A 24,560-nucleotide genomic window follows, 5' to 3' on the forward strand; every position below is an offset into this window, starting at 1 on the left:
CTGACCTCAAATATCTGCCTACCTTGGCTTTCCAAAGGGCTGGGACTACAGGTGTGAGCCACTGCGCCTGGTTTTTTTTTTATACAGAGGAAAGAGATGGCTCCATTTTCCCTGCCACATCCACACACAGAAATAAGTAATCTCACCAAGCAAGGAGCCCCTCTGACATGTGAATGCAGTTATCTCCACCAGGAGCAGCCATCTGCATATTATCCCTCCTGTCCTCTCACCTTCCATCGCCTCCCTCCATGGGAAAAACGTAGCGCCTCTCAGGGTCTCCCTTTCCTGATCCAGAAAACGAGGACTGCACTTGCCTCACCCTAGTGAGCATCCCATGAAACGACAGAAGGTCGCGGGGACTCCTAACTCCGCTTCCACCCAGCAGCAACGTTTTCACCTTTGTACATCTGGTCTTCCAGGTTGCATTTTATTTCATGAAAAGGCTCTATTGCTGGAACACTCCTAGCATCCCTCATCAGTCAAGGGCTTACCGTCTCTACCCACTTGCCCCTGGATTTGGGAAGGACCCCAGCGGGCCAGCTGTGCAGCAGAACATAGCTGCTGTGGAGAGTCCATATGTGGCCAGGACAGCAGAGTGGCCCAATGAGTCCGCGGATGGAAGGAGAGGGCGTTCTCTGCACACAAAGTTCCTAGCCCTGACATAGCGTTAGACTAAAGAAATGCAACTTACCTGCCTCCTGTCATCAGGAGCCTTCAGGAAAAGTGCATTAATCACTGCAATAGTATAGGTTTGGATTTCTTGATCTGACCTGTAAAGATACAGAACAATTCAGAAAATCAGAACACAAAGTTAGAAGAGACTAGCCCTGGGTCAAATCCTGAAAAGCCTCAAAATCAGCCTCCTCTCCCAAAAACAAGTGAGAGACAAAGGTAGGGCCTAGCAAATGCATTTAGCACTGAGAATGCATTTCAAACATCACAAGGCGGTAAATATACAACTAGTATTACCAGCTCACAGTACACTGGTCAGTGCAGAATGCCCAGAAATACAGGCAGCCTTCTCTCTTATTCAGATTGAAAGCATAAACCTAGGGGATGTTGTAATTGATGTACTACTAGTAATAGTTGTTTGTATGTATGTATGTATGTATATGTGTGTGTACATATGTGTAATTTTCTGTCTGATACAAGAAATATATCAGGGAGTAGTTTCAGATGTCTCTACATTCTTGGGCTAATTGGGTGGCTCTATTACATATTCTAAAATTCTATTTCCAAATATAAACATTTAAATAACAAAAAGAACGGGTGTTTGTTTATAAATCTCATTTTCACTGGAAAGCAACCAGAAATAATAAATGAAACAAAGCTCTAATGTAAGGCATGTGGTAAACAGTAAATAAGGAGGACTCAAGGCATAAACAAAGAGTGACTTATGAGCTACATTTAGGAATAACTTATCAGGCCAGCGAGACAGAAGTGGAGCTTAGAACCAGGCCAGGATAGGGTGCAAAGCCCAGTTCATCACAGGCTGGCTGAGACCTTGGACAAGTTCATGGGTATCCCCCAAGGCACAGTTACCTCATCTACAACGTGGGGTTAGACACACTTATTTCATGGGATTGCTGTGAAGATAAAATGAGATTATGCATATAAAATCCTTAGCACAGTACTTGGAGAATAATAAACTCTTCACTTTGGTAATGTGCTTTGGGATGAAGATGTGTGCCTTTGAGATTCCCAGAAAAGACACAGTATATAAATTAATACAGTTCACACTCAAAGGAAATGTGAAACTGGTCTTATTTCTAGAGAAGCTGCCTACATTCTCATCATTTTGAAGAATTATGATTCTGAGGTCACAATCACTGAGGCCACCACAATCCTCAGCTTCTGTGACTTAAATTTTAAATGCTGATCATCCTCCCACCTCCAAATGAAAAAAATATCTAATATAATCTACTTTGGTAGTTTATATTATAAACACAATAGTTAACATTTCAGAGAACCATTCCCACCCTGCACCACCAACCCAAATGGGCCAATCGGGTTTCCTCTTGAGAACTGCGACCTACTGGACCAGGGACAAGAGTTAGTGGGAGTTGGGTCATTGTAGTGCCAACCACAATTCTAGAGAAAAGGCCATCTGCTGAGGACTCCAGGGAAGCTATGGTTTATCTCCTCCTCAAGGCTTAGCTACTTATGTCATTTCTGGATTCTACAAGGTACCCCAGTATTGTTCCAATAACCTCCTTTCCTGTGTGAGCGAGCTCACAATGTTTATTATCACTACAACCCAAAATACTTTAATTTCTAAAGTAGCACTGTACAATAGAGTCCTCCTCAGGTTGGTATCATCAGAGACAACCTTCCTAGTTACCTAAGGGAGGAAAGAAGGGGAAAAATGCCTCAAAGACTGCAGGCTGCAGAGGCAGCTATCTTACTTCCATTTTATAGCTCAAGCCACTAGAAAAAAAAAAAACCTTTATTTTATTATAAAATACAAAAGAAGCAACTCACTAGAATCACCTTGAGCATAACTAAGAAAGAAGCCTGCCTTTAAAAATTCCTAGCAAAAAGGCATAACATTACATTTCTAATTAACCATGAAAATACTCATTATATCACAGAAAACATTAACTTAGATGGTTTAAGAAAGAGAACTTAAGAGAACAAATCATCCTGTTTTACCTTCTTAAAAGTAAAACTCTGCCAATATCTACCAATAGCCACTAAAATTGAGAGCTTACCAAGGGCCAGGTGTGGGGACAGGCAGTGCCAAGAACCAGTCTGGAGTTCAGTGAGGGACAGGGGCCAAGGGAAAGTAACCATGCCATTCCAGTGTGACACATGGTTTGGTTATATGCCAAATTGAGATTTTTTTCTATACATTTAACCAAACTATAAAAACACAAAATGTTTCCCAGTGCATCACCATGGCCATCTTCCTGAAGCATTTCTCCTCCCCAGAGCATCTCAGCATGCTTACCCTTGCAGGTGTGGAATGAGCTGGCCGATGGTGATCTCCTGCGCCACTTTCTGGTAGAGGTCATGGCTATTGAGCACCATCGACTCCAAAATGGCCAAGGACCGCTGCAGGATCGAGATGTCTATGGCTGACTTGTTCACAAAACTTGCTATCTGAAAATCCAAGTGGGACACAATTGACTGCTCGTGGTAAGTAGAGCAGAGACGTGGAGAAGGGAACAAATGAAGCAAATCGGGAACTCATTTAAGAAACACCAGGCACTGAGGATGACCTGGAATTACAGCAAATAGCAAGAAACCCATCGATCCAGGGATTATTCATGATATCATCACAAAGCATGATTTATCACATCTCTATAATTCACTGATAAGCAAATTTTTTCAAAAAGACATACTTCCAAAGATTATTCTTTCTGTATTTCCCAGGACTATTCTCCTGAGTTTCATCTTTTAGGGGCAGACAATTTCAACACATATATTGTAAGGATGCCTGTGTTTCTCTGGGACGGTAATTTCAACATATGTTAATTGCCATTCCTCTTGCATTCCCAGGCTCCTCCCTCATCCACACAATCCATGGCTTTTATATGCTTATTATGTTCTTGCTGCATTCTTAGGGGACTCGCACAAATCTCACTTGTCAACACAATTCAACTGGCAACTTCTCAGTCATTGGCCACTCTCTTAAATGAAAAACTCGTTACCCCTTTCTTCCAATTTCTGATGGTTAAAATAAGTTCTTTTCATCTCTCCTAAATTTAGCAAACAGGAAATCATTTAAATGAGCAGTACTAAAAGTTAAAATACTAGTTTAAGCTCCAAATTAGATTCTCTAAGGAATTAATCACTAAATCCCCAAACATAATAAATCACATTGTAAGAGGAAAATAAAAAATAGAGGTTAGAATAATGGATCACAGGAATCCAAACACACAGGTACCATAAAGGTCTTATTTTAGAGGCCTCATTAAAAGTTATTACTGTCTGTTGACAACTAACAATAAAAAGCCATTATTATATCAGTATAATGACGGCTTTCTTAAAAGCTAAATAACTTGGTTCCACAAGAAGTAAACACTTGCTGTTTCCCCGTCAACACTAATTTCTCCCTTTTTGCTGCCCCAGAGACCACTCGCCTCATCTCCTCTCCATCCTTGCACATGATAAATGCACAGTGCACCATGGCAATTCCCAGGTACCATCGGAATTGTCCCTAGTCCGCTGATGTCCAGGTGAAAGGAGGGGTGGGATATGCAGATCGCAACACTCTGCCTACCCCAGCTACATCTGGATCTCAGAGGTGGGAAATGAATAATGTGAAGAAGTGCGGTGACATTATGATTTTACATTCTGAAAAGCTCTTATTTTAAAATACAAACTTCAGGAAGAGTATGGAAATTTTAAGGTTCTCAAAAGACTGCTTCAGCTCTTTTCATGGCTAATAAACTTCTCCAACATGTTTACTATCCTTGGCAAGCCCTTGCTTACTCCTCACAGTCTGCTCCAATCCACCAAATCTACCATACTAAGGCCACCCTTCTTTCCCTAGGGCCATCTTTCTCTGACAAAAATCCAATTACTATTACACTGTGTTTAGGGTTTAATGCTTAATTTAGACATCTTCTAAACAGAGAATAAATTCTCTGACTTCTCCCTTACCCCACCAAACCATTTTTCATGCTCTCGGCATAATTCTTGGCACTGGTATTAGGAAACTGAAGAACTCATAAAGAAATTCATTGACAATACTTCAGATTTTCTTGCAACTAATTTTCTCCTCATTCCCGGCTCCCCTGCTTGTCTCTATTTATTAAATTTGGACGTGCCTTAAGGCTGCATGGAGGCTTCTGCCTGAGAAGCTGTTGCTGATATTGTCAAGCACCCTCCACCTCCATCTTCATGCACTCTTTTCATTCAGCCAATATTTACTCATCAATAATTGCTCCATTTCAGTAACATGCATTGCTTGTGTGCTATACAATAGGCTTGCCCTGTCCCACAGAGCTGGAAATACAAAGATGAAAAGAACAAACAAATTTCAAGGACCTTACAGTCTTCTATGGACAGATAAAAAGGCGTTTACCATGAAGTACACTGAGGGCCTATTCTTGGCATCCAAAAGGATGCCACCATTTGGATATTTCAAAAAAGCAAAAAATTAAATGGAGGGAATATCAATCTCATTGTCTTCGTACTCCTCTCTTCCCAATTATCACTCTTTTCTAAGAATCCATAATCATTAGTGATTCATATTTCCAGCTCCCTATTTTACATCTCTGGGATACATCTGACACGTCTCCGTTTTGATACATAGTATATACATAACACTGGCCCAGTGGTCTAACTTATTGCTGGGTTATTAAAACACAGTCTTCTGCATGTTCTTTTATGTTCAAGTTTTCCATCAAATGTAAATTTACCCCCTGAATTATTCCCCTACATCCATAAATATCCTTTTTACAGTATTTCCTTTCTTGAAATATTCAATCAGAACTCTCATTGTTTTCTTCTATTTATTTATTTATTTATTTATTTATTTATTTATTTATTTTTGAGATGGAATCTTGCTCTGTTGCCCAGGCTGGAGTGCAGTGGTGTGATCTCAGTTCACTGCAACCTCCATCTCTCCAGTTCAAGCAATTCTCCCGCCTCAGCCTCCTGAGTAGCTGGGATTACAGGTGTGCACCACCACACCAAGTTAATTTTTGTATTTTTAGTAGAGACGGCGTTTCACCAGATTGGCCAGGCTGATCTCAAACTCCTGACCTCAAGTGATCCACCTGCCTCGGCCTCCCAAAGTGCTGGGATTACAGGTGTGAGCCACAGCGCCCAGCCTACTCTCAAGTGTTTTCTGATAGGAAGCACACCTTCTCATAATGGGTTTTAAAGTTCTCTATGAGTCATTAACTCTTCCCTGCTCCCAGTGGGCTTGCTCAACGGTGGCAAAAATAATCTGCTGTCTTTGCTTTAATTTAGGCATATTTATATCCCACATACATATTCCATTTCCATTAGTTATTTCTACATATTTTTCTCCTAAGAAATGAATCCCTTACTTTCATGAAAGTATTCTTTAAAATTCATTTTTCTAGTAATTCATTTCTTCCTTGACATAAAGAACCTAACCATTTCAGCAATCCTAAAGCATGTTACGTAATGAGCATTTTGTGTAACACACCCGGAGCACTCAATGCATTAGAGTCCTATGTACAAGTCTGAAGTACATGCTAATAGTTTTCTGAAACTTAACTTCTTTCTTTTGTCTTATTTCTCACTGGTTTTAGCTAGGTATTCAAATGACCTAATACTTTAACTGAATGAGTATTAATAACCAAGGCATCAGAGCTGATCCAAGTGAAAGAAATAACTATCGTCCTCCAGGGAACTTGAGACCAACTCCTTATAACTGAATGTATAAATCAGTTAATGGACAAATGTCTGTATGTCCAGTTTGAAAACTACAGATCTTCGTATAGCTAGAGGTTATTCATGTCTATTTAAATTTTCATTTCCTTTATCCCACAGAAGAGTAATAATGATTCCCTCTGCCTTTCAATTTATCCCAACTCCATCACTGCACTTCTGGGTGACACAAGTGAGCCAACCCAAGCCAGCCACAGTCCAGCTTCTCAAAAGTAGGCCCGTATCATAAGGAAGTAGTAAGTAAGAGCAATCAGCAGTAATTTTATATACACTAGCTCCTTGTACTGCTCATTCATTTGAAAACCTTAGTTAAATAAAAGAGAAATATTTATGTAACTTTTAAGAAGCTAAGGGGTATTACAGTGCATGAATCAACAATCCAATAAATACTTCTTAGAATCACTTAGAATGAGATCTTAAAATTCTCCTGTTATCAAAAACTGAAAGAACCATGGAAGGCCGACACAGTGGCTCACGCCTGTAATCCCAGCACTTTGGGAGGCTGAGGCGGGTAGATCACGAGGTCAGAGGATCGAGACCATCCTGGCTAACATGGTGAAACCCCGTTTCTACTAAAAATACAAAAAAATAGCCAAGCGTGGTGGCGGGCGCCTGTAGTCCCAGCTACTCGGGAGGCTGAGGCAGGAGAATGGCGTGAACCCAGGAGGTAGAGGTTGCAGTGAACCGAGATCGCGTCACTGCACTCCAGCCTGGGTGACAGAGTGAGACTCTGTCTCAAAAGCAAAACAAAAAAAAACAACCATGGGGAACATGAAGCTCCACTCCTGTATTTAAAATTATCTAGGTAGAGGCCTGTAAATCTCTCAAATTTTTAAGAGGCAAAAATTACCAGGTCTTTAAACCAATATGGTGGGATGTTTGTCCAGGTGCTGAAAACATTTGTGGGGTGAGCCAGGTTCTCCTGCACAGCTAAGGTTTTCTGGAGCATTTATGTGAAACCTTCCTTCCAAAAGAAGGCACTGATATTATAATTGGCTAGGGAAAAACCAACTCATAACATATAAAGTTTTTTTTTTTTTTTCTTTCTACTCCGTGTTTTCTTACTTTGTCCCTAAGTAGCAGAGTCTTTAAAAAGTAACAACATTATATATTGGTATCAAGGAATTCCAAGTTTCAGAGTTGTTTATGAAATGATGCTATTTATTGCAGCCAAAATTTGTAAACCAGAATCTAGATTCACATATAACAAAACAGATAAAGTAATAGAGAAGGAGACAGAAGCTGGCAGGGAAAAAAAATATTTCTCCAAAGTGGTATGAATTTGGCATTAATAAGAAGCCAACTCTAGACCACAGAGATAGGCATCTTTTGTCAGCCCATTTCCTAGTCGATTTTTGTTGAGATAAAGCTCCATTTAAAAGACAGTTGCCTGCATACAATTCCTGGGTTGTCAAAGTGCTGAATTTGGTCCAGCTAATGAATAAAAAAGTTAACCTTACAGAAAAGTAAGTAATTTTTTGATGACTATTTTTCAGATTCATGTAACACATCTCTAAGTAGCAATGCAAAGAAAATATGACTGGGAATGAGGACACGAAATAGATTAAATGTGTTGCTTTTTAAAAATACTTACTTTTTTATTTAAACCACTGCGACTGTCAGTCTTTACTTTCTTACATTTAATATGATTTTTGAATTAATTTCAATGAATGAAAAATATTTTCTTAAGTTGTGAGAAAACTAAATGACTGTCATTCTCTCTGGCCACTGCTCACAAGAAACATAGTTTTCTAATTCCTTTCCACTCATAACCGAAATTTTACTTAAAATATATTTAAATATGGTACTTTTTTCCCTTCTCTTCTTCAAATTCTGTGGGTATTTTTAATGCTTCCAAGAAAATTTTATTCATTCATTTCACAGAAATGTATTAAGACCTTACTCTGTGCCAGGCCCCGAGGATAAAAGTCATGAAGAAAGCCGTGTTTCTGCCTTCCCAAGGTAATACTCTATTGGGAAAGACTGTCAAACGAACAAAAAATGCACCGAAATGTGACAAGTGCTGGAACAGGGGCATTCAGGAGATCCCAGGGGAATAGAGAGCAGAAGAAATCACTTAACTCTAGCAGTAAGGTCATGGAGGAATATGTAAGAGACAGGCTGGTTAAGCGAGGCTCCGGGAACTATGCCTTCTACCACTTGGAAAGCACAGGTGCATGATGATGAGGAGAAGCGCTCTGACCATGTGACCAAGGACGCCCACTCACTATGTGACCTCATTCAACCTCGGCAAGCCACTGCATCCCTGCCTCCTAACCAGAAATAACAAGACTATCTGTTCTGTTCTGGAAAGGATTGCTGTGTGGAATCAAAAGAGCTAATGTTGGTGAAAGCACAACATAATTTCAAGGAATTCACATTCAGTACAACATTGTTGTTACATTCTATAGCAAAAGAGGCTCTCATAACAGACAAGCCAGGCACTCTGGAGGTAGAAAAGAAAGCCTGCTGTAAATTCAAAATGTTAAAATGTTTGTTAAGTATTAAAAAATCAATGATACTTCCACATCTTCAGATTTGGAACTGCTTCTCTAGAACTGATCTTAGAGAGGCAAAATAGTGCAATTTATTTTCTCCTCTCATAATCTAATGCTTACGTTCCCTGCCACCACCAAAGGTGGCAGGAAGGTACTTCATAACACATCGGGATTTCTTTGGCTTCTTTAGCTATTAGGTTAGTGCAAAGGTAATTGCGGCTTTTGCATTACTCTTAATGGCAATTCTAACAGTTCCTTTCCTTTATAGCAATTCATACCACTGACAAATACAGGCAAAAAGGGGCCTCTTCCTTTTCTGTGCATTTTCTACAGGGTTCCTTTTGCTCATCCCCTTTGGCTTTATGGATTTACATAACGAAATAGAGTTGATTCCGAGATGTGTCAACAAGGCCCTGGGTTTCCATCAGCTCTGGTCTTAAATGAACATAAAACATAGTGTAGGCATGACATCTGTGGGCCCTCTGATCCTACCCCCCTCATTCAACAGATTAGGGCCATCCCATGCCCTTTGATTCAAGGCAGCATCTCCCCTAAGATAATGATTAATTTCCAGAAAAAAAAGCAGCACATTTACAGTGGGGAGATCCAACAGATGTCACCTAACCATGTAATCCAGGGTAACATCACCAGTCAGAGGACAGTGACATCATGTGCCCATGAAAGGACGCACTGAGAAGGATGCACCATAACTTCTGTAGCATTCTTACCAAAAATGCATAACCCTCTTTAATTGAACCATGAGGGAAATATCAGACAAACCCAAATTGAGGAACTTTCTACAAAATAACTGACTGGTACCTTTCAAAAATGTCAAAGCCACAAATGACAAACAAAGAAGCTGAGGGACCGTCACAGACTCGGGGAAACTAAAGAGGCATGACAACCCAATTCAATGTGGGATCTTGGATCAGATCCTTAACCAGAGAAAGGCATTCATAGAAAAACAGGTGAAATCAAATGCCAGCATTGCACTACAGCTTATTTATTAATTTTGACAACCGTACTGTCATTATGCAAAATGTTAACTTTAGGGGAGGCTGGATGAAGGGCTTATAGGAACATTCCGTACTAATTTTTTTTTTCTTTTTGAGACAGGGTCTCACTCTGTCACCCAGACTGGAGTGCGGTGGTACAATGTTGGCTCACTGCAACCTTTGCCTCCCAGGCTCAAGTGATTCTCCTACCTCAGCCTCCTGAGTAGCTGGGATTACAGTGCCACCATGCCTGGCTAATTTTTGTAGTTTTCATAGAAACGAGGTTTCACCATGTTGGCCAGGCTGGTCTTGAACTCCTGACCTCAAATGATCCACCTGTGTTGGCCTCCCAAAGTCCAATTTATTGCAACTTTTCTTTAAGTCTACCATTAGTTTAAAATAAAAGGCTTAAAAACTTCAAGTGACTCTTACCGGATTTTGCTCTGATTTTCTGGCTTGCACAGATTCACTGAAATTCTCTTGCTAGTAACTGATACTTATGAAATAAAGTTATGAATTCCAAACATCTCTTTATTACTAATACAACAGTAGGGAGGAGATATGCCAATGAATTTATAAACCATTTTGCAAATACAAAGAAAGGAAAAAATAAATCAATAAATGATAATTGTCCATGATTTAATCTACATTTGAGAGTAACAAGATCAAGACTGTTTATTTTTAGTCAGAAGAATGGAAACAGAGTTGCAAATGTGCTATACTTCAATTGCAAGGAGTGGTGGGGCTCTTCTGCACCCTCTCCCTGCACCAGGTCCATCTTCATTTGCTTCCTCCAAAAGGAAGAATTGGTAGAACTGGGTGATGTCTGAGATATTCATTGCACCATGATTACAAGTAAACAGACTCATTCTGCTTAAGACACATGGATTCAGGTAGCCCTCCTTTTCATACATCCTTGCTTCAAACCTAGGTGTGCAGATCATTGGTATACTTTGCCCCTTTCCTTTTCCCTGGACAGCAGGCTGGGGATAAAAGGCTCAAGAAGGACAATAGTAGGAACTCTGTTTAGGACTTGAAACCAACAGAGTCACACACGGGGAATCAACAGACACTTGTGCAGTTATTAACAGTGTGACACACTGATTTGGCCTGAGCTATTGCTGTGTACATGCAATCCCTTATAATCTCTTACAATCATTTTTATATAGAATTTGGGTTTCCTGACACCCACATACATAATATTATTTTAAAAATCATACCCATTTTCATATATAAAAGAACTAAACGAAAGACATTTATGAAATATCCTCACAGCAGAGAAAAATAGCTATGAAAGAAGACAGCAAGGAAAGCCTAAAGAGGCAGAGTCCGCCTTACCTTCTTAATGAATGCCACCGAAAATGTATCCCAGGACACTATGCCATGGTCCATCAGCTCAACGAAGGCCGTCAGGGTGAAGGACAGCATGTCTCCAAAGCTGAAAAAGACAGGGAGGCACAAGAGTCAAGAACCCCAAAGGTGAGCAAAGACACTGAAGCAAGAAAGTTCTGGGGAAGTGAATACAGGCAGAATTTTAAAAGATCAAGAGATAAACAGCAGGACCACAGGTGACTTTCTCACTAACATGGGTGACAAGAAGGGGCAGGATGGCCTTGCTGAGGTCAACCAGGGCTTCAGCATCCAACAGACCTGGGCTCACACCAACTCTTCCTCTGGTGAGCTATGTTGTTCTGGGCAATTCACTGACCCTGTCTGAGCCTCTATTTCTTCAGCTGAAAAACTGGGTGGTGATATCTATTTAGCCACAGAGCTACTTACTTAATAAAGCATGTAGCATATAGATACTTAGTAAATGATGACTGAAAGAAAAGCTTCTTGGCTAATGAAATTTGGAGTCGCTTAGGGAGGGCAATGTGCTTCCTTTATTACCCAAAGACATCAAAAGAAAAAATTAAAAATACTTCTATTAAGAGAATTAGTACTTTTTTTTTTTAAGTGGTCTATACATTCCTGTGTGGACACACAGACACAAACATATATGCAAGTAAACATACTCATTTTGATGTTGGCCAGCATTTCGTCTTTAGTTAATAACTTTTCTGGCATATCAATGGAGATAATCACTCCACATAATGGGTTTGCTGACAAAGACTTGCTGAGATTCAGCAGGCCATAAGGTGGGTCTAATATGTGATTTGAAAATCCAAACAGAGATTAGGCTCAGACAAATGCAGTTCCACCTAGGACTCTTATTAGACAATACCCTGGTTTCTAGAGCTTTCAAAACAACACTTTAGTAGAGACTTAGATGCACAGAATCTTTTACAGATATTCACCTTTATTGTAAATTATCATCTTCATAAATATTAACACCTTTATGATAAATACTCTTTCTTTGAGTACAATGAATTATGCCAATCAAGATCTGCACAATGTATTACACAACAGCACTGACTCCTAGGCTCAATTTTCTAAAAAATAAAGTTGGTTATATAGATTTTTCATTTGTAGGCTCATGCATACCATTATCGATACCCTACAAAGTCTCCTAACATATTTAGAGTGAACCTTCCCACTTATTTCCAACTAGTAGAATAGAAAACAGGTAACATTTCTTTCGAAACAGCTTCTCAATTTCCCTTCTTTCTACTGTTCTATTCGGCCCAGCCTCAAAAACAACCTTTGAAATTCTGCACCACCACAGAAGACGTCATGCTAAACGGAACCTATAAAAGGGGAAGTGGTTCTCAGGGAAAGACAAAGATCCAAAGCTGCCGGAGACCAGGGAAAACAGAGGGGATGCAACCAGCTAAACGAAAACGGCTAAGCAGGTAGTTTCTGGAGTCAGACAACAGGGGTTCTCCCTCCAGCCCTAAGTAGGCAAGTTATGCACCATCCCATGCTTCTGTTTCCTCATTTATTAAAAATGGGGATGATGATGGCAGTGGTAGTCACACCTAGCTCACAGATTTTTGGAGAAATGAAAACAAGCAAACATGCTTAAAGGCCTCCAAATGCTGTGCAGTGAATAGTAAGTAGCGTGTGAGTGTTACTACATTCTCACTATGCAAAAGTGAAATTTTTAAAAGGTAAATGAAGCACAAGATTTTCAAATATTTCACCTTGTGTTAAGGATTCTCTGTTCTTAGAACTAGAAAATGAAAGCAAAAACAGCAATGCAAGGAAAGCCAAACCATTCAGACCAGATGGAAAAGCAGCTAATACCTCTGGCTTTTCAGAGCTGCACGGGGCAACCTCGATCTTACAGGTGCCCCCTAGGTGGCATCAAAGGATCATGCCTCAAAAAGAAATTCCAAACCAGACAACACAAACTTATTTGAAGAACAGAACAGAACATTACAAAGACAGGTGGAATACTGAGCTGAAGAGAGTAGTGAGAAAGGTTAAATAAAAATTCCAGAATGACTCTTTCTACAGACAATGGGTCACATGAAAATCCAAATATCCGACTGCAAAAGGAAAAAAAAAAAAAAAAAAAAACACAGAAAAGAAAGTAAAAAGATTGCCTCAGGAAAATAAGAGCCAGGAAATAAAAGCAATTAGTAAGATTTATTAACAGACTGGGTAGGCATTAGTATTACTGTGAAAACATTATTACATAGTAACATATAGCATTAGCAGTAAGCAATATTAGCTCATTTATTTTATTTACTTAAAAAGAAGAAAAACAAGAACCAAATGATAACTAATAGTGGACATCTGGTCATACCTAGCATACTAAAAGACCTCAAATGTTAAAAAAAAAAAAAAAAAAAAAATCCCCTATACACGCCACGGGAGGACAGCATTCACAGCATCTCTACAAGGCAAAAAACCTGCCTCAGTGACATCAACAGCAGCACAGGCAATGGAACAGGCAGTGGCAGAGAAACACACACACTATTGAATCAAAGTCTTGGCCTGGTGCCGTGGCTCATGCCTGTAATCCCAGCACTCTGGGAGGCTGAGGCAGGCGGATCACCTGAGGTCAGGAGTTCGAGAGCAGCCTGGCCAACATGGTGAAACCCTGTCTCCGCTAAAAATACAAAAATTAGCCGGTCATGGTGGCAGGCACCTGTAGTCCCAGCTACTCTTCTTGGAAGGCTGAACCCAGGAGACAGAGGCTGCAGTGAGCCAAGATCATGCCATTGCACTCCAGCCTGGGCGACAGAGTGACTCTGTCTCGAAGAAAAAAGAACACTAACAACAACAACAAAAAACCTCTTCTCTGCACCCCCATTAGCTAGATAGCACTCAGATAAGATGAGGAAACTAGATGACATTAGTCTTTAGTAGATCCTTTAAAAGCAAAAGATAAAGTATATTTATGTCCTCTAATATATGAAAGCAACATGACTCTGCTCCCTAGCTACCTGCTCAACAGAACCCTAATCCAAATGATCTTAGTAACATCTGGTACAGTCAATTGTTCCAAAAATACACTCCAGAGCTGTCTACAGACTCCTCAGACAGAACAGACTGCAAGGACTTTGGGGAAAAAAGGCAGAAGAGAAGGAAAAAGGGTAGGGGAAAAAAGGCTGAAGAGAAGGAAAAAGGGTATCATTTGGTTTCCACATCCGCACGCTTGTTTGGGAGTCAAGATTTCAATCTCTATGGCTGTTAAGAAGGTGGAGCACCATTTCTGAGACTGCAAATAGAGCTATCTGTGCTTCTTAAGTATCCATTAGTGGGAATGATTGGTAAGTGAGAGTAAAGCTTTTTCACAGCATACACCAGTCAAGGTACTCAGAGGAAGGTCTCCTGGTCTATCTAATGACATGACAGATAGGGAGAGACAGATAGGAATATATAATAGGACCTATTTTACATATTACTAGTATCTAATATTTATGTAAAATACACATAGGTATATAATATATACATATTACATAATATTCTGTATTACATACATATTCTGTATATAACATATATAATTCATTAGGACTGGTTGCTGGGTGACATAGTAAGTTCCCATACGAAATAACTTTTTCCAAATTCAACTTCAAACTCTCAGTCGCAAAGAAATGATGGCCATGCTAAAATTTTATTACATTCCAAATCAAGGGATTCAATCACCTCTTTCAAGTGAGGTGGCTATAAAAGCTCTTACTGAACCTTGACATAGGTGTTTATTTCCACTCCTAGAGGAGTAATTCAGGCTCCAAACAGGGAAAGCAGAGGGCAAGTTCTGCCTCTGAAATCAGTGCTGGGTACAGAGAGTCAAGGCTAAAAGAATTACAGATAAAAAGCAATCACATGGCATATCCGGGAACATTTTTATTTGTTTGGATTATTTGTATTTTGTAAGTGTTAGGCTAAAGATTGTGCAGTACTGACAGCCACAAATTAAGTCAACTGCAAATTTTACATGCTGGTGGAAAGCCACTGTCACAGCCAACACACCATGTGTGCTGGAATGATTCAAATAAATGTTTCTCATCAACTTAGTAGACACCATCTTCATTCCAACAAAATTCAGCCAATCTCAGAACAAGCATGTAAATTTCTGCTACTAATTTTATAAAAGAATAGTGCTTCCAAATGTTTCCATAGAGTGGTAAGCCCAATAGAATTTTTTTTATTTTTATTTATTTAGTTTTTTTGAGACACAGTCTTACTCTTTTGCCCAGGCTGGAGTGCAATAGTGCGATCTCAGCTCTTTGCAACCTCCACCTCCCAGATTGAAGCGATTCTCCTGCCTCAGCCTCCCAAGTAGCTGGGATTACAGGTGCACACCACCACGCCCAGCTAATTTTTGTATTTTTAGTAGAGATGGAGTTTCGCCATGTTGTCCAGGCTAGTCTCAAACTCCTAATCTCAAGTGATCTACCCGCCTCAGCCTCCCAAAGTGCTGGGATTACAGGCGTGGGCCACCAAACCCGGCCCCAATATAGAATTTGAAAAAAGATGAAAATAAGGGTCACTTTTAAAGCTATAACAAATTGTACTCAATAGATCATTAATTGTCGAGGTTAATGGCCATAGTTCTGCCCTGCCCTCTGAGGTTTTCCATCTGTTTTCCTCCTTGAGGAATTAAAATGTATACACATTTAAAGGTATGGATTTATAAGTCATCCTTTAGAAAGCATGACTTACCTTCAGAAAGCATGACTTATGTCAGCAAACATTCTTCTAGCTCCTTTGTTAAAAATTTCAGTGCAGGTTGATTATGGACTCTATTCTACTACGTTGATCTGTTTACCCCCTTATACCAGTATCAGACCATCTTGACAGCTAACCTTATAGTAAGTATTGAAATCAGTTAACGACACTCTTCAACTTTATTGTTGATCATTTTGGCTATTCTAGGTCCCATGCATTACCATTGGTTTTTAGGATTGACTTGTAATTCTTTTTAAAAATAACTGATATAGCACTGAAGCTATAGTTTGAAGATGATATGCTTTGGCTCTGTGTCCCTGCCAAAGGATGTCAGAAAAGAACTGCCATCTAATAATATTGTATCTTCCAACCCATGAAATCTATCCCTCCACTTGTTTAGATCTTCTTTATTTTCTCTCATTTATTTTTAGCAAATAAATAGATATTGCATGACTATCGATAAATTTATCCCTAAAAATAACTTAAGATCTATTTCCACAAATAAATCATGATTTTGACACTTTATAAGTGAAAATTTTAAAATGTCATTTTCCAATGGTTGCTGTTAACATATAAAAATACATTCATTTTTATATATTGACATTGTATCCTGAAACCTTGCTAAATTCAATTATATCTAGCAGTTTCTTTGTAGATTCCTAAGAATTTTCTAAATAATCATGTTTTCTATGAATAGAGATGGTTTTACATCTTCCTTTCTCATATTACGCTTTTAAGTTTGTTTATTGACTTATTGCAATAGCTAAGAACTCCTACACAAGGTTGAACAGAACTGCAGAAAACAAACATATTTGCCTTATGTAGGGTAGAAAACATTCAGTCTTTCAACATTAAGTATGATGGGGTTCTTGTAGATGACTTTATCAAGATGAGGAAGTTCCCTCTATTCTTAACTTGCTGAGAATTATTATTAATAGACATTAGATTTTATGAAATGCTCTCTCTCCATTAAGATGATTTTTCTCTTTAGGTTTTCTCCTCTATTTCATAAAACACTGAGCTGCTTGATTGATTTTCAAATGTTAAACTATTTCTGAGATAAGCCCTTATTGGTCACAAGGTATTATCCCTTTAATATATTGCTTGATTATATTTATTAATATGCCTCTGGGGATTTTTGCATCTGGTCTATAATTTTTATTTCCTGTATTGCCTTTGCCAAGTTTCGGTATCAGAGTGATACTGGTATCATAAAATAATGAGTACTGGTCCCTCTCCTCTATTTTCTGAAAGCATGTGTTTAGATTTGGCATTTCTTCTACACTATATAATGTAGAATTCGCCAGTGTAACCAGTTATTGTTGTATGAAAGTTTTCGAGAAATGATTTCAATTTTTTTTCCGAGATAGTCTCGCTCTGTCGCCCAGGCTGGAGTGCAGTGGCACAATATTGGCCCACTGCAACCTCTGTCTCCCAGGTTCAAGCAATTCTCTGCCTCAGCCTCTCAAGTAGCTGGGATTACAGATGCCTGCCATCACGTATGGGTAATTTTTTTGTATTTTTAGTAGAGACAGGGTTTCACCATCTTGGCCAGGCTGGTCTTGAACCCCTGACCTCGTGATCCACCTGCCTCGGCCTCCCAAAGTGCCGTAATTACAGGCATGAGCCACCACGCCTGGCCAATTTCAATTTTTTAATAACTATGGGCGTCCAAATTTTCTATTTCATCATGAGTCAGTTTTGATTTGTCAATTTTAGTCCTCTGGGAAGCAGATGCTGAGATTGAGCTATGAGAACAGAGATTGAGTGGGAGTTTGGGCAATGCCCGTGGAAGACAAAGCAGGCAGAGAGCAGGATTGGGTATAGAAAGCCTTGGGACCATGAAACAGATCTGACGCCGGGGAAAGGAAGGGGAAGAGGAAGCAAATGCAGATCTGAAAATGTCTTAGCCAACTCAGTGGGATGCTGTAGAACAAACACTGCCTCTTAGAGAAATCCCATAATGGGTAGAAATGACCAGGCTTTGGTATCCCCACCATGTTCAATAACTAAAGACTGCCTTGGGAGAGTACTGAAAGCTGCCATGAATCTGGAATGCCATGAATCTGGAATGTGTGATAACTGAAAACTATCAGCTAATTGCACCCTTCTTGGCAAGTTCTTTCCTGAAAGGAAATCAAAGCCATGCATTTCCATGGCTAACATATTTGGTAAATCTGTTTTCCATGGCATTTGTCTATTTCATCCTAAATTTTCTTTCTTTCTTTTTTTTTTTAAAGATAGAATCTCGCTCTGTTGCCCAGGCTGAAGTGCAGTGGCATCATCTTGGCTCACTGCAACCTCCGTCTCCCTAGCTCAAGCAATCCCCCCTCAGCCTACCGATAAGCTGGGACTACAGGCACAAGCCATCACACCCAGCTGATTTTTGAATTTTGTTGTAGAGATAGGTTTTTGCCACGTTACCCAGGCTGGTCTTGAACTGCTGGGCTCAAGTGATCCATCTGCCTTGGCCTCCCCAAGTGCTAAAATGTTAAATGTATTAACGTAAAATTATTTGCAATATTCCTTTATTTTATTTTTAATGTCAGTATGATTTGTAGTGATATTCCCTCTTTTATCCCTGGTGTTGATACGGGATTTCTCTTTTTTTTTTTCCTAATAAATATTTGGCTTTAATTTTCTCTATTATTTGTCTCTTTTCTATTTCATTGATTGGTATTATTCTTCTTCTTTTCTACTTACTTCACATTTTTAAAGCTTCTTAAGTAGAAACTTAGACCACTGATTTTTTTAATAAACCATCTTTCCTTTTCAACATAGATATTTAAAGCTAAAAATTTCCCTCTAAACACAGCTTGAGCTGCATTCACAAATTTGGGTATATTGTATTTTCATTACTGAGTAGTAATGAAATTCATTACTGAATATTTCATAATTTCAACTGGGTTATTCCTTGACTCTTGGATAGTATGAAAGAGTGTTTTCTAATTTCCAAACATCTGAGGCTTTTCGGCTATTTTATTGTTACTGACTTCTAATTTAATTTCCTTGTGATCAAAGAACATAATCTGTGTAATTTTAATCATTTGAAAATTCTTCAGCCTTACTATGGACTATCTTGTGAACATTCCATGTGCATTTGAAAATAATGCATATTCTGCTGCTGTTGAGTCTGATGCTTTATAAATGACAATTAAGGCAAGACCTTTGATAGTGTTGATCAAATCATCTATATCCTTATTATTTTGCCTAGGCTGTTTTCATACCAGTTAGGAAAGACTGGTTTTAAAACCTTCAGCTATGCTAACGGGTTTGCCTCTTTTTCTCTTTAGTAGTCCGTTTTTGCTTCATGTATTTTAAAACCTTATTATACCCATGTGTAATAATTTTAAATGAGCATACACATTTAAAATACAAAGGAGGATTAAATCGTAATGAGGTGACCATTTTTATTACTAGTTACCTTTCTTTAACTCTGATAATATATTGCTTCCAAGTCTTATCTTTCCTGATATTAATAAAACCATTGTTTTGTTATTATTAGCATTTGCATGGTATATGTTTTTCCATCCTTTTATTTTCAACGTACATGTGCCCTTGTCTTTATAGTACATCTCTTATAAACAGCATAGAGCTGGGCCATGCTTTTTAAAAAATTTCATATGACAATCTAAACCTTTTCATTGGACTGCTTAGTCTATTTACATGTAATGTATTGATATGATTAGATTGAAATCAACCAACTTATTCGTTTTCTATTTGTCTCAACTATATTTTATTCTACTTCTCTTTTCTTACCTTCTTTTGAATTAATCAAAAAATTTTTTAGGAGTCCGATTTAATTCCTCCTTTGTATTTTGCCCTATGCTTCCTTGCACTGTTTTTAGTTGTGACTCTGTGGATTACAATGTGCACCATTAATATACTAATGTCTACTTAAAGGGAAGATTATACATTAGGAAGCTTGCTGTAGTGTAGTTTCTCTTATACCTCCATCCTTTGTGCTCTCATTGTCACACATATTGCATCTACATATGTCATAAACCCTACCAAACAGTATTATTATTTTTGCTTTATATAGTTATAGCCTTTTAAAGAAATTTAAAGGAAAGTAAAATTATATTTTGTCTTTTTATATTACCCACGTATTTACTGTTTCTGTTGTTCTTCATATTTTCCTACAGATCTGAATACCTATCTAGTATCATGTCTCACCACTCTGAAGAACTTGCTTCATATATCTCCATCGTTATTTTCTTCTGTAATTATTTCCTCAAATATTTGTCTTCCCCATTCTTTTTCCTCTCCTTTTGGGACTCCAATTAAATGTATTTCAGATCACTTATTATCTCACATGTCAAGTACTCATTATTCATTTTACCTACTTTTCAGATTGGGTAACTTACACTGATATATCTCCAAGGCTACTGTCTCTTCTTCTGGTATCTTCAACCTCATACAGTAAAATTTTCACTTTACTGTGCTTTTCAATTTTATAACTGACATCTGGTTATTTTTATGGTTTCAATTTCTCTATTAAGACTCCCCATCTGTGCCTTCATTACACTCACACTTTAGTTTTTAACATATTTACGAAAGTTTTGTAAAAACCTTCATCTGCTAATTCCAACATCTGGGTCATCTCAGTGTCCGTTTTTACTACCTACATTTTTTCTTAACTGTAGGTCATCTTTTCCTATTTCCTTACATACCTAGTAAATTTTTATCATATACTGGACATTGTGAACAAAACACTGTCAATATTCAGAATTCAGTCTTTTTCCTCTGAAGAGTGATGATTTTTGTTCTAGCAGGAAGTAAAAGTCTAAACTCTGCAGTGAGTGACAGCTGACATCTTTGCTCAAATCTTTTAGTTTCCAGTTGCTGTTTTTACCATTAAAGTGTGCATTCACGCTTCAATGATCAGCAGTGAACTGGGACAGGGTTTATATGTGGATGTGGAGTCTCCCACTCTCTGAGCTTCTCTTCTTTCATAGATTCCCTCTAATTAGCTGCTCTGCAGTCCCAAAGTATATCTTCTTAGTAACTTACTAAGACTGAGGCTTTCTGCCACCCCATGCTGCCTGGATAAGTAGGTGTTCTCAGGGAAAAAGCTTCAAACACAGAAATCCCATCCAAGACCCATCTGGTCTCTCAAGGGTTAACTTCCCTCTACCTTCTGCCTGTTTTGGGTTGCTATCCAGTGCCTTCATATAGCTGGTTTTAGATATTTTGTTTATCATATTTTGTCCGGATTTCATAATTGCTATCTGTGTTAGTCTGATTGTGCCACTCTGCCATTATCAGAACCAGAGCCTTGACTATTGATTTCTGTCTATGATTAATCAATAAAAATCATGAACTACACACTGTCCAGCATATCTACACACCAAAAGATTAAAACTACTGGCTAATAAATTTCAAAGAAATTATTTTGGCTTCAGGGCCCCAAATTCCTCCATATTTGCAAATTCTATTAAGTAGATGGGGAGAAAGTAAGTTTGAATCCCAGCTCCTCCACCTGATTTTAACTTCTGCACCAAGGAAATACCAAGCTTGTATGTTAAATATAAGTGTGGATTTGGAGTAATGAGTGTAAACACTGAGACAATGCCCAGGATAAAGTCTCATAAAAAGTGGCTTCTGCTGCCATTACCATTAAGTGCTTCCACTGTATTAAATATATCAAAATGAAATTTAAGAAGCTTTACCCTAGAAGCTCAATATTGCTTTCTATTTTATTAGAATTTAATAAACAGAAGAGTTCCTGCAACTCATACTTTTCTGTGTGTGAGGGGTAGAAGAAGATGAAAGATTTGAGACCAGCATAATACTATAGTACATTGAAGGTGATGAGGATTTTCTCTGAGAGCTTACAAAATAAGGTTCACCTTTGAGATGCTGGTCAGTGTTCCTTCTCAAACTGACATTATCTGCTTAATGGCTTGGCACCATGAAAATCTGTCCAGCTTACTTCAAAGAGTTTGTTAGACCATATTTGGACTCACCCTGTTTAATGGTTAAGAGAGAAACTTAGAATGGAAAACTCTAAGAAAGGAGTTTCCTATCTTCAGACACAATTATCCAATTCACTTCATAGGTAGATGATTGAGCACTGTCTCAGACTCAAAGTAAATAATCTTCATTGCATCCTTCAATCCTGGATACTTTTTAAAATGTGAATCCTTTTTCTTTCTGAGCCATTGAAGAAAATCAAAGACTTTTGACTTTGAACATCACACAGCCCACAAAAAAGAAAGTTTTGTTTAAAGTAATACATAAAATTAAGCTTAGCATTGCTCCAGAAGGAGGGTAGCAATCTTTCTGTGGTTATAGCATCACTTAGTGGTTATATACATAAAATACTCCTTCTACTCCAAAGCAAAAACGAGGGGAAAATACATTTTTGAAGAAGCTGTTTATAAAAGAACATCAAACAGAAAACAAAAACAGTAAGAAATCACTTATTCAAAATACTAGATGCATAGTTCTACAATCAGTCACAGGCCAGGGTTCAATTATGCAGGAAAGTAGGAAGGGTTAAATCATCAATATCCATGGATCATATATTCTTACCAAGGCTTCATGATCTTCTGCAATTTCTGGTATCGCCTGCAAAATTTAAAAACAACCATGTGAGGAGCGTACTTAAAAGCAATGATTTTTACATAAAGAACATATCTTGAAGAAAACTCAGGATTAGATTTACGACAGATTTAACTACCATGAAGTAAAAGAACTTTATCCATTTCAAGACATCATTCAAAGTAACAAACTGGTGTTCTTTAATGATCATAAACAGTCAATCAAAAGATCAGCATTAAACTACTGTCATCAACCAGTTGCATTTGCTTATGAGTAAAGGCATCGAGAACCGTCCATTTAGATCAGAATGGGTCTGTGTTCAATGGAGCGGGGGGTACACACAGGGATAGGAATTGATAAATTTTCAATGAAAAAACATTGAGCCAAAAAGCACTAGACTATAAAGAAATAATTTATTATCTTTCTTTGGTAGAATGTCCACTAATTTTACTTGCTCTGTTCTCCCTCAGGTGGCTTCTTCTGCGGGAAGACGTTGCAATCAATCTCTTTGCAATAAGACATTGCACTAGTATTGAACTCCAAAACTGGAACTCTGGGCTGGTGGCTTAGAATAGGCAAATCTGGCTACAAGGAAGGGTAATTATTATTATTATTATTTTTTTTTTAAACTAGGCTCAAGAATATGAAGAAATAAGTGTTTCTAAACTGCCCAAACCATCTCCCATTCCTCAAGTCTGCCAAATCTCTCTGGCTTTAAGTATGATCTTCCCCCTATACAAAACATCCATCCCCTCTTTGCCCAACTCACTAAGTCCCACCCCCAAACTCATCTCATCCTAGGCTCCTCTGGGAAGTCTCTCTGACTTCTGATTTCTCTTCCTCAGACAGCAGAGGTAGTGCCTGCATCTACAGGCCACAGGCCCTGAGGACACATCAGCTATAAGCCTCAGGACATCTCACTGTCCTTCTAGCTGTTTAAGGGCTGGGGCTCTGCACTGTGGCAATAGTGTAATGTGAGGCACATCCCGAGTAGGGACTGACATGGCTGACAAATGATTTTACTCTTCAGAAATGTTCACATTCTCAACCATATAAAATGTACCCACTTCAGAAACTCAAGTCATCAGGTGAAGACTAAATTTAGTCTCTGGTAAAATTTGCGGGAAGAGGATTAAAAATGTATATAAAGAGATCTTTTTCTTCCTTTTCTGCTCCCCCTCCTCTACCTGTCTTTTCTTTTAAAAAATATTTACTATTTCCCACCCTTCCTTCATCAAAAAGGAACTGGGCAGGGTGAAAGGGTGAAAGGGGGAGAAGGGGAAGCAGCCCGAGCAGAAGTTGGCAGCACGCAAGGGCCAGAGGCTACTCTCCACTAAAAGGAACTGGGGCTCCTTGGGGAAGTGGCTCATGTTAGGGGGTGGGGCAAGGAGATCTAGATAATTCTGGAACATCTTGTTAAGCCAGAAAGTAAAGAAATGCTCAAAACATAATGAAATACAGGTCAAAAGGACACAGAAATCATCTTAGAAAAGCTCCCACAGGCCAAATCAGGGACACGTTGAGCATCAAAATCAATAATAATAGTGATAGATTAAGCCCACTGAATAAAACAGGAATGAATGAGTCCACATTGTTACAGAGTGATGTGCTGATGTTGAAACACCAGATCTCTGGGGAAAAACACACAAATCTGCTTGATATTGTTTTCCAATTTCCACGGTGTAACAACTCTCACTACGGCCAACTTAAAGAACCAACATGAGATCAACGAACGCAGAGTGGAACAGAATTGTACAAAAGTGGCTCTCAGGAACTAGTATGAGCTCCCCACGGGAGATAAACATGTAGGTGAATAAATACATAGGGAAAAAACAGAGCTCTTACTACCAAAGAAAACCAACTAATACATGTAGAAGAAATAATAATATTTTAAAAATCCCCTTTGGAAATCATCAGAGCAATAATTAATTCAGGTAAGAAATGTCAATGCCAAAACTGATGGGTGAAATTCGGGTGAGCAATGAGGCTTTACATAGTTTCACTGTGTCCTCCCTACAAACTTTTCATGAATTAGCTGCTAAGGGAGGGAGAAAGTATTACAGTGGAGACATCTGGAAGATGCTAT

The 24,560-nt window shown here is 38.6% G+C and overlaps 1 protein-coding gene across 11 annotated transcripts in view; it reads right to left on the reverse strand.

Annotated features, from left to right (window-relative positions):
* Positions 1-24,560, reverse strand: part of ELMO1 (engulfment and cell motility 1) — a 620,389-nt gene that overhangs the window by 401,453 nt on the left and 194,376 nt on the right. For all 11 annotated transcript variants that reach the window (XM_021935213.2, XM_003896098.5, XM_009203095.4 and 8 more), the window contains 4 exons: positions 22,466-22,501; positions 11,204-11,303; positions 2,951-3,102; positions 692-770 (listed from right to left, as the gene is read on the reverse strand). In XM_021935213.2, the coding sequence (XP_021790905.1) occupies positions 692-770; positions 2,951-3,102; positions 11,204-11,303; positions 22,466-22,501 (367 nt within the window). The remainder of the gene's footprint in view (positions 1-691; positions 771-2,950; positions 3,103-11,203; positions 11,304-22,465; positions 22,502-24,560) is intronic.

This window comes from Papio anubis, chromosome 4 (genome assembly GCF_008728515.1).
Source record: "Papio anubis isolate 15944 chromosome 4, Panubis1.0, whole genome shotgun sequence".
NCBI lineage: Eukaryota > Metazoa > Chordata > Mammalia > Primates > Cercopithecidae > Papio > Papio anubis.